At 35.6% G+C, this 12,151-nt stretch overlaps 1 protein-coding gene across 2 annotated transcripts in view; it reads right to left on the bottom strand.

Moving 5' to 3' along the window:
* Nucleotides 1-12,151, bottom strand: part of Dally (division abnormally delayed protein) — a 308,320-nt gene that overhangs the window by 67,795 nt on the left and 228,374 nt on the right. For both annotated transcript variants that reach the window (XM_076789540.1, XM_076789541.1), the window contains exon 5: nucleotides 2,324-2,604. In XM_076789540.1, the coding sequence (XP_076645655.1) occupies nucleotides 2,324-2,604 (281 nt within the window). The remainder of the gene's footprint in view (nucleotides 1-2,323; nucleotides 2,605-12,151) is intronic.

Below are 12,151 nucleotides of genomic sequence, written 5' to 3'. Positions count from 1 at the left end.
GAAGTTTCTCTACGAGATTTTGAATAATTATATTGGGATGGAACACGGTACAGTGAATTCTCGATATATGTCAACAACACGGGCCTTGCCAGCGTCATGTATCGTCCAGGAGTCATACCCGAGCCGTGTTATGTTTACACTCCTCGTCCGAGGCTTCTCGAGCTCCGTGGTTCCTCACGGAGTATACCCCGCAATAGTGCGGATAATTCTGCGACGTTTATCATCCAGGCCTTGGCGACATATATAGAGAAATCACTGTATTTCATTTGGAATGATCAGAAATTGTTACCGCGGGTATAACATTCGATAGCCCACTAAGTAAAAAACCTTTGTATCGAGTTTCTGCCTGATACCCCATCTGTAAGGGAGGTACCGGAGGAAATCGAACATCAGTTGTTGCCCCATTTTTCCATTTAACAACCATTCAAAATTTTGGGAAAATCTGACACACTTCGGCCATATATTTATTAGGGAATTTTTTCTGATTTCTCCGTTGCAAATTCTGGTTGTAAAAAAAAAAAACACGAAAACAATCGAGAAAATACGGATTTCATATAGAAATTAAAAAGTGACACGCTGCGAAATTAATTCAGCAATGAGATATTGTCATCGGCACTATCCCCAATTTTTTCAGATTTTTTGCTTCGGTGTGGCGTAGTTAAAAAAATGGAAACCAATTTTTCGACGTATTTTCAAAGTTGTACTGTATTCTACGTATATTCTTTAGGTTATTTCTAAGGTTTTACGGTTTTTATTTTTAAGCATTGTCCTATATATCTATTGTGAATGACAAGTTAACAATGGTGGAGAGGTAGTACATCTAAAAGTTGAACCATAAAATATACTAATTAAAGATCTTCATAAACTTGTGCTGGGTTGAACAGAAACCTCGCTTCTTTTTTATCGTGAGATTGTTTCAGTTTTAAACAACTGTACTTAACCACACTTTCGTTGCTTTAATCTGCTACAGTTGGTTAGCTTTCGTTCTTGTGAAAATGAGTTGCTCGACTTTTATTATGTCACTGCCATTGATTTAGAAATAAATTTATGATTTCAAACTAAATCATCTCACACTAGATTTTTCATCTAAGTCTCATTATTACAATTTGCTTTCGATATAAGAAGATGACTCGGGACATCTCTCGACGTATTGTGGATGAGGGAACCCATTCGGCTTGACATTGTTCTTCAGTGGGCCGAGAGTATATGGGCCTCATAAAGTTGTCTCGTACACCATAAATATCTCGTTCTAAGCGGCATAGATATCTAGTTCGGCACTAAGCGGTGTCAAGCGGACAACTTCAGACGCAGAGGAGGGGATAGAGATTTTCTTGTTGCGAAAAAGACATCATCCTCTTATGTCGAAAGAAACCCGTATTTTCATGCATGATTCTGCACTTTGCAATAATGTCAAAAAGCACTGTAAAATCCTTACGGAGAAGAAGTCAAGGTTCTCGATTGAACTGGGAATTCTTGAATATTATTGAAGAACTTTCGAAGGTACTTGTGACAAAGCAACAATTAATTGACCGTTTAATTGCAGTATGCCGCGGGAATGATACACTAAAAATAAACTGTATAGAACTGTAATAGAAATTGAAATTTTTCATAATATGTTCATAATATGTTCAAAATGAGATTTTTCTTGATCCTATGATTTTATCTTCGCGCAAACATGGAAAATACATTTTTCGCATAGCCGCTAAATCGAGCATACACTGCACTTCCTTATATATTTATATAAATGGATTTACTTTTGAGGCGTTGTTCTAGAGACACTAGAATCACGAAGTCTAAGAATTACGATATTATTGAACGTTGCAGAAAATGTTGGATATCAATACAAGTGTTGAAAAGTGTCCTTCCAATTGTAGATAAAATTTCAGAATTTCGTATAAGCGGGTCAAGTTTTTCGGGTTCGACCGAGCATGTACCGGAATTTTGGTTTCTCTCGAAGGAACCGAGACGAGCGCCTCGTGTGAATGCCGAGACTTAAAGATTCATTTTTGCAACGCTTCTCGAATACGAATACGCTTTGCGATTCTGTGTTCGGAATTCTTCGAAAAATTCAGTATGTAGGAGACGGTCGACGCCGCGGTGTGGCGTCGTCGTCGAGCAGGGCTCGAGCAAAGTTTTCCAAGGAGAGTGGGCGGCGTTAAAAGCATCGCGGCTCGTAAAAGTCTGGTACGTATTTGAATATGATTTGAATACTTCCGCTCGCGAAAGCTTAAACGTATGTGCACCGGCGAGGCTTTCGTCGCGATAATTTACGGACTACCGGCAGTTTGTTGAAACCGCGGAATAAAATGGCAAGTGTACTCACTCTCCGACGTGCTCGCCATTCCAACATCGTTTGTCGGGATATTCCTCGCAGATCGTGTCGGCCAGAGTACCATAGAAGGTCCGAGACCTGACGACACTGGCCAAGAAATTACCCAGCTGCACGTGCAACTGCGTCGGTAATGTTCTATGCGTGACAGGAGGCGCAGCTGCGTGCATCTCGAGGCTGCCCGCCGCCAATTTCTCTGTTGCAGCTGGATCCGAAGGCGTAACGGTTCCATCGTTCTTTGGCTGCAGTTCCGGACGACCGCACACTTTTCTCACCTGTAACAGATAACAGCTTTTTCAGTTTTCCGGTTCCCAGCCGTATGGGACTGCATTCGTCGCCGCGACAGCGACAGTCGCTGGCGATGCGAACTTTCCGATCGCAACTCTACCTCAATCACAACAAACTGGAGCAAGATAGAAATCGATTTCCCTTCTCAATCAATTTAATAGCTTGAAAATGTGACAACAATAGTTGGTAAACTTGTCGATGTTGCAACTATCTCGTAAACTAAAGTCGGTCGCCAAAAACTTGAAAGGGAAATTTTGTTCAGAATGGTGACCTTGACAACATATTTCAAGGTCATTGAAGTCGGAGAGGACAAGCAGAGAACTTTATCCAATAGTTCCGTATTCTACTAATGCTTTTGCCGTTTTGCGTTTCTCCTACCCATTTTTGTCATAAATGCATAAAAGCCGCAGTCTAATTATGACGAAACTGACTAGGAAAAATTTGCACCAGGGATCGCAATAAACAGTTGTCTCTTATTTGAAAACGAATTCTGTTCGAACTATTTCCGTTCAGTCACTTAGGTAGGAATTTAATCAACGACATTATTTTAACACTTTGTAGACAGATCGCGAGTATAACTTTCATGTTTGAATATTGTAGAAATCAAAAAGCAGCGAATAAAATTTCATAGCGACATACAATGGCTCACGGAAGTCTTCGAACGCCCTTTAAAACAGTATAACTTTTTAAAAATCGGACCAAATGATCCGAATTTTTTTAGCAATTAGAAGAATCGATTTATTAAGTGACGTGCGAAATAGATTTTTAAAAAATTGCAGTTGGTAGGTTACATGAGAAAAATAAAACAGGCACTTTCTAAAACTTTTTGAAAAATTTAAATCCCCTTCAAATTGCGCGGAAATACAAAGCAGGTTGGAAACTTTATCAGCAATTTTGGTATTATGTTTAAACACGAAATAGGTTTGAAAGCTTTACGAGATTTATGATAATACAATATTCTTTGTTTATGGAGTATTTTGTGGTAATACCATAAGAAATTAATCTTAATTAATCTTCGCAATATTAATACAATATTAACTAGTTTAATATTTTTCTGGTAACCAAACATTTGAAATTATTTACAAAATTTCTGTTCTGCAGATTCACTGTACAGTGGTAAAGCTGTTTCCCTTTTTATTATAGTGGAGTCTGTGTCGCTGTCTTTTAGTATTTTACAGAAATCGAAACTTTCTATAAATTGTGTATTACAAATAATTTAACCAGTTTTATTACTAAATGTAAAACATTATGTATGCTTAGACAGCTACGTTAAGATTAAAGTTTTAAGTGACAGGTTAAGTGTGTTGGTATTTTATGTTTCAGCTGATTTCCACGCGACCGTATCGTTTAATGGGAGTCGATCACGATTGATTGCGCATACCGCGATTGCCGTGATAACACAAACGAAAGATGTTGAAAGACGTTGCCAAGACTCGTAAATTTTTATTGAGCGAGCCTGCATTTGGCAATCTTTACGGAAGGCCGAACGAAAGAAAGCTGTCGCGAATCTGTTATTCTACATCTGACACTGCTCTATACATTTGTGTTATTTTATGCAGTTATAATTAGATAACGGATTTGATACATTTAAGACAAAAATGAGTAGGTTTTAATTTAAAAACAGTAAACAGTTAATTTAACAGTAAAAACATTAGCAGAATTTAAAAATACTTTTATATGATTTTTAATCCATTAAACATATTAAGAAAGAAAATGAAACTTATATTGTGCATAAAGACCCGCTGTCTGGTTATAATAAAACAGTGGAAGCATTGAAAGAATTTAAGAATACTGATGCACTATTATTAATTTCTTAAAATCATTAAAGGACAACATTTTTATTTCATATAAAGATTCGCAGTTCAGTATATATGTATATGCAATGACTTCAATTAATCATCGGACACACTTCAGAAGAAATACACTTTTTTAAAATTATACTAAACAGTTTTTTTTAAAGAAGTTAGAAGGGTAGTTTACTAGATGACTTGTAAAAGATACAAATTAATTTACATTAATAATTATAAAGGTATAAACTACAAATATTGTATTGAAAGTTGCTATAACCTACAGATAGTTAAGAATGGTATACAGTTTCAATCAAATTTTTAGAATGTATATATGTATAACTGCAGTATTTTTTAAATTTGTAATATTGCAGAAAACAAATTCGTGAAAAGCAACCTTTAGTATTTTCTGTGCGATTCCGATCAATCGCAAAGTTTAAAAAAATTTTTTATACACGTCATATAGTAAAGTGTTCCTCCTAACTTTTAAAAAATACTCTAGCTTAGTATAGATATTATTATATTCACATCAAGTACCCTATTGTTAAAATAGTACTCTATTGTTTTATAGAGCAAATTATTTTTCACACTGCAGATATCGCAATCGAAAAAATTGTAGAGTTGTATGTCAAATATATTAAAAATGAACTCAATAATTTAGTGCAGTGGTAATAAAATAAAGTAATTTATTTGCATCTGTGAATCTTTATTCTAATATTCAGTTTGAGCAGTTACAGGAATATTGCACATAACAACGTGAAATGTTGCGATGTTCGTTTTGCAACGAAGCTTGTGAATCTATGCGTCTACATACAAAATTTACGTTTCTTGTTAATATTCCATTACAACAAAAATAATAAACTGTTTTGTATTTCCTACGAGACATTCGTTATAAAACGAATTCGATGCTCGTATTTCACGTACAACTAGGTCAGAATGGCAACGCAACGAGTGTTGATCCCGATCCAGCAACGGCAGAAACATTTCCATACATGATCGTCATTCAGGTTAACGTTCGCATCTCTCATCAAGCTTCTGCGGCTCAACGTTCTAATTACTTTTTAACGTTGGCTATGAAAGGAAATAAGCCGGCACTGGAGCCTCTCGAACTGGTATAATCGTAAAACCGGCCGTCAGGCCTGTTGTAATTAAGACGGCACGCGTGGGCGTCGAAACGTCGCTTTCGGTCTTCGTCAATTTCTTTTTTATTTCGGTGCCCTTTTCCCTTTTCTCCTGTTCTTTATAAACCCTTTACGTCTATGTTGTAGAATTCATGTTATACCCTTCAACTAATATGAAAAAAGTTTTCTGTTTTTTTTTTTATTATTATATTAGGGAAATTGACTCAAATTGCAGAAAAAAGTTACTCTCTTCCTGTCAGTACTGGATTAGTCACGTGACATTTTGACAAATGCACGACAGAGACGAAACGCGTCACGTGACCGGGTCGTGGCGGAAGCGTGGGGAAATGGCGTCGTAGAAGGGGAAAGGTAAAGCGGGAGATAAGTCTTATTCAAGCGACTCTGGTCCTATAATTTTGTCCCATTGAATTTGTCTTGAAAATTGACATTGCTCTAGATGAATTCATGCGGAGCAACCGTATTTTAGTTTTATCAACTGGATCAAATAAGCAGAAGCAGCGTAAAACGATATATGCGCGGGCAATTTCATTCACGTTATCTACCAAATAAAAATGAACAAATTAATAGGTTGCATTATCGTTCGTGTTCCTGACTGTAGAAGTCGTGATCCATAACGCTTTCGATTAGGCACGTTTGAATGCTTTCATGAGTCATTGTATACAATCCGGGGGTTTCGTAGGACGGTCTGTTGGCACTCGCGCGCACGTAGTGCTCGCGATTCTTATGCAATTACAAGGGCATCAGAGGATAGCATGGCAGTCTGTTAAAACGCATCGGTTTAGCTCGCATATTACGAGGCCCGGTGCCTTTTTCCTTGGCCTCCCACGCCCGGAGTCGGTGTACCGACGCAAGACGCAAGACACGAGACGCAAGATGATCTTCCGCCTCCTCCGCATGGTCTCTCCGTCTTGTTCACCTTCATGGAACGAAAGGAGGCGGTCGATAACTTGGATCGAGTAGACGCGTCACCCTTGACCCGGAATATAAACGATAATAATGTGTTCCGTTTCTGCGCCGCGATTCAAATGAAGAAGATAAGAAGATTAGAGGATTATACCCTGATAAGCGCACGCATACCGACCGTCCCGCGGGCTCTTCGAACCGCCCGTAATGTACAATGATAATGGGACCGCATGGTCGGGGACTCGAAACGATTTCGCATCTCGTTACAGTGATGACTCGTGACACGATGATGCGTGGGACGAGAATCGCGAGAAAAACTCGGTTCCGCTGTATTTTCGATCGGGAATTCTTTACGTCGTCTAGAACAGACCTGGGCGCTTCTGAAATGACATTTGAAATTTTATTTCAAATATCATGTTAGTTTATGTTACAATTACTTCCATGCCTGTGATCACTTTTGAAATAACATTACTTGACATATCATCTCAAAATAACATGTTATTTTATAACTATTTGGAATAATTATTTCAGACAGCTGTGAAATTGTTCTTCAAAATGATATCAGCTGACCGGATTATCAGGTTTGAGTCCAGTTTATACCGACACCCGTTGCATATTATTTTCAGGATAATTTCTGTTGACAAACTTGAAATAAAGGAATATCAAAATAATAATTTGAAATTGCTATTATTTCAAACAAATCAATATTATTTTTATTTTCAAATAGAAATTATTTCTTATTTTCATTTCTTCTGCATTATTCTTACTTTACACTGACGACATTAAGGGGTTACATACCTTTGCACGGTCGAAAAATAAGAGAAATTCAACAATTTTTTATATAATACCTATTATGGCTAACCGAATCATCATTTAAAAATATCCCACGAATTCGATGTAATTTTTTAAATAAAATTGGAAGTAGAAAATTAGAATTTATCTTAAGAATTCTTTCTTTAATTCTTTAACAGACTACAAGATGGAAGGATGGGCCATGACCCTTCGTATGACAATGATGACGTAACAAGTTTTCGTTAACTTTTATTCGTTTCTCGTTTTTAAATTGACACATTGGTAAAACATAAATGTGATGGAAAGCTAAATTATTAAGTTTGTAAATTCCTTCTTTGATAACGAAAATCTGAGGTAAAATGAGATCAATGTAAAAAGAAATTATTCGCTTTGTTCACAACTAGTGAAACAAAGTGTAGAACGTACTATTTGTTCAGAATCAATGAACAATGTGTTAGACTGACGCGGTGGATTTTAAGAAAAATTGAAAGAAAATATTCTTGCCAGATATTTAACAGTCCTTATGCACTCTACTTAAAAAATATTGTTTGGCCTTTTTCAGCCAAGTCACACTTTATGTCGCTATACAAACGAATTTCTAATTCTGAATGAAACATTGTGTTATGTACTCATATACATATGACCGACGCGGTAAACATCATGTTAGCATATTGTGGACATGAGTCGTCAATTGACGTTTTCTGTTTGCCAACTGTTGAAGATCAAGGACGCTAATTCGCATCTTCAATACTTCGTGTGTAATCTGTTTGATTGTCAATATACTTCTATAAACGGTTTGAAACAATTTCATCAAGAATCATTACTAGCATTATTTTTAAATGTATTTGTACATTTCAGAATGTTAAGATCTACAAACTCCTAAACACTTTTGAATGTATTCATAAAATAGAAAAAAGTCATTCTAGTGTTGAATTTAAAAATACTAGTTTAGAAGCCTGATTGAAAATTTTTAATCACACTTTTTTACGAAATTAATAAATGCGAGCAGGAATATTATAAAGTGATATGTGAAACTTATGCATAATCTCTACTTGAATTACAAATTCTAAGTATTTTATTATATTTGAAGTATTCATTAAAATCGTTACAAAATGCACTATGACAATTTAAAATGAATACACACTAATAATAGAACTTTATCACACTTTAATCATATTGGCAGTTGGACAAATGATACTTCGTCATTAGAAATATTCGCGTTTAAGTGGTGGCGTCTTAAATATACCTTGAAAAACATTTTTGAGACACGTCTGTTGTTGAAATATTGAAAAATATTCTTGCGACGTTGACAAATGGATCCATGTCCAGAGGTAGAAATTTATGTTATGCGTCAAAAAACTTCAAACCTCTTGAGATGCAACAATCTGAACAATGTTTCATGTTTTAAACATAAATCGTTTACATTCATCTTTCTTTGTACTTCAAACTTATTTTTAATGTTTTACTTGGCACGTATGCCGTCAAGTAAAATTGAATTAGTGCATTTCAAACAAACTATTCTTAACGCAGGTTTAGTTTCGTGTAAAAAAATGAAAAACTCAAACCGTAAAGATATAAAATAATATTATAATAAAAATCATTAACAATGTGAATAAATACATATTCCTTATGTATATGAAATAATGTAAAATAATTGCTTCTTATGCAATCATAGATCTAATATTAACCATTTTAGAACGAGTGTCGTTATATTGATAATGTCACGTCCCCCTACTTAATTCTTAAGATTGCAAACAAATAATTTAATTCATTGCAGTAACAAAAGATCAGTATATACTTTCTTTATTTTCCCAGAACTGAAGACGTCGTTGTAAGATTTAGCTTCCTAAGGAAAATATCTTGAATATTTCAAAAAATCCTTGTCCGCAAAGGGTTAAAAGCATTAATTGCTTTGTAGTTTTATATATTCGGCAACATTAAACTTCCCTCTACATTATCCTTAACCCACGAGCCGGTGAAAATGTTCGGAATTCTTGTACACTAAATTGTGTTTAAATGTTCGAAACCGGTGAAAAAATGTTCCTCCTAACTTTCAACTAACGGTTCTGTAAAAATGTTTCAACTATCAGGAAGTTTCCAGTGTCGGTGCAGTTGGTACATTCAGCCAGCGAGCTGCGAGGCAACGGCCGAGGGACGGTGGAAATAATTATTCTCCATAGTGCACGATCTGATTCCCGATAATCACTTGTTCCACGGAATCAGAACTTTCTCGTTACACGATCGCCAGGTGCAAGAAGAAAAATGCAAGAGAACTACTCGGGGAAATCCTGTGACTGCGCGATATCCTGCTCGTTTGCATACTAGCAGGGTGGTCCGAAGAACAATCGATGCGCGGATCGATGTTACCACGAAATCAGAGCGGCAAGGGTGGCAGCGGTGGCGGTGACGGTGGTGGCAGCGGTATCGATAACGTGATTTCGATATCGAGACAGCACCGGGGTGAATGAACGAGACCGGCACCGGTGTAATGGAGCAACGTGCTCGTCATTAACAGGGATACCCACGTGAAATCTTACTGTCCACCGGTAATACGATAGTTTTTACGTGTTCCGTCAGTGATTCGTTTAGAATCTCTTCTTCACTTCCTTCTTCCCCCTTCATACACCTCCCCCCCCTCTTTCACTCTCTTTCTCACTCTTCCACGGTTTCTTCCGTTGTTGCCACCTACACCGACGGCCCTCGCATGCAGGTGAGTCATAACTAAGTGCCGATCGAAGTCGAGATTTAGAATCCGCGTCAAATACCGGGTTATCGCAAAAGAAATAGACAGATTTGTCAAAGAAATTTTGATTGACATTCTTTAACCAGTTAGCTATTGTGACCTCTTTGAAAAATGTGTACCTAAGTTGCGTCGCAAAAATTAACCGCTGTTTGAATTATAGCTGTTTTGACGAGTATACTCGTCATGACACAAAATATTGCCATTTCTTCATGACGAGTATACTCGTCAAACACAGTTAACTGGTTAACAATAGGTTTACGGGATCCGTCAGGAAGATGAATTCTAATATTTTTAATTTACGATTGTTCAGATTGTAAAGACGCGTCCATAAGGAATTATCCGACAAATTTATTTATTTGGGGGTATGTTTAAGAAAAAATGGCTAAAAATTTGTATTAATCTGTCAAAAACGCTTAAAATCGCTCAACTTTAAACACGCATAACTTTTGAACCAGTGAATTCCTCGCCTTAAAACTTCGATTTTTGGCATTTTCTCGTCAAGATGTACAGAATTATATAGTAAAAAGTTAAAAATTTGTGGGTTGTCAAGGTAAAGTTTAACCTTCGTTCGCACTTTCTTCTGTCTATGCAATTCTTTGTTAATTTACATGCTTTGACCTATGTTTGCAATGTTTTATTTTACAACTTCCATAGGTTAAAATGAATCTTACTTAGTTCATATAACTGTAGTTCATATTTATAGGACATAATAATTTGAATATAATAATATCAATATAACAGTATCAACGTGGTAGTTTCATTCTTGCCCAACATGCAGCAAAGAAGATTAAAAAAAGACCTTGTCTCTAATAGATCCCTAGAAAAAAGGCCAGAGGATGTTAAGTGGCGCCTTTTTTATAACCAATAAATGAATGAATAATCACTATCACCGTGTTCGTTTAGTCCAACATAATCCAATATATTCTTTCACAAGAACGGTAGAAAAACTGCAACAGTATCCTTGTAACCAATTCAAACCGTATTACGATATCATCAGCAGCCTTTTTCTTATAAAAGGTAGAACCTGCTTACTAATTTGTTAATAAAATTACACGAATCGCAGGCGGTTTCTAATCATTTTTAAACCCTTGCTGGTTGATTTATGGATTAATGTAACAAACAAACCAATTAAAATTCAGTGATGTTTTAATATATTTTGTTAACGTATTGAAAAAATTAATCTGTATAGTGTTATAACGATAATAACACGCCACAAAAAATTGTTCATCCTCCTCGTAAAAACATGAACATTTATGCGGTACATTTCTTTTGCTGCTGTAGGTATTTTGTCAATCACTTATTTATTGTTACACATAAAATATCGTTCCGAACATTTTGAAACATTTCTAAAATTTTATTTTTAGTTTCCGACTAATACCCAAAAATAATTATATAATTTACAGATAGTATGAGAGATGCTGTAGCACTATAATACTGAACTGTATTATTGAAAACGGGAAGACACGGTTGAAAGGGTTGAAAGTTCTCTACTGACAGTACATATGTATTTGGGGATTAATTTTATATCGGACATATTTTCCAATACAATTTCCGTTATTCTGAATATAATCTAAATATTCGTTACTTGATCTGTTGGGGTATCCATTTTTCCTGATGCTTAAATGAATAGTACAAAAACAGTATAATTTTGTGAGAATCTCTAAGCTTCAAACATCGCAGCTTTTTGATCATTCGCACAGTCTAAAGAAAGAGAAACGACATTACTTTAGACGTAAAAAACATCTTTGAAACTCAATAAGCAAGTCTATTTTCCAATTTAAATTAACAGTGTATTCCTCTAAATTATATTCCTCCAGAATTTTGCTTCAGACTATGAAAAAAACCTATTTCTCTTATTTATTAAAAGTATTTTTTCTATGTTGTAGATTTTATTTTTATTGTTCTTCTTTCCGAGGACAACTGTTACTAAATTTTTTAAAATAATGGTTTTATTAGTGAGTAAAAAAGAAGTACCACATGAAATACCATGAGACATGATATCTTTCAAACAGAAATCGAAATATTGCACACTATTTAAGCAGCGTTTGCAGACAATATACTGCAGTCACAGTACTGTTGGCTTGTAATTAATAAATATTAATAAAACGTGTATAAGCTAACCGTAGCGTTTTCAGACACAGCAAAATACATAAAAGGGTATATCGGT

This window comes from Halictus rubicundus, chromosome 6, assembly GCF_050948215.1.
Source record: "Halictus rubicundus isolate RS-2024b chromosome 6, iyHalRubi1_principal, whole genome shotgun sequence".
Classification (NCBI taxonomy): domain Eukaryota; kingdom Metazoa; phylum Arthropoda; class Insecta; order Hymenoptera; family Halictidae; genus Halictus; species Halictus rubicundus.
The sequence above is the reverse complement of the archived record's forward strand: the minus strand, read 5'-3'. Positions and strand labels throughout refer to the sequence as shown.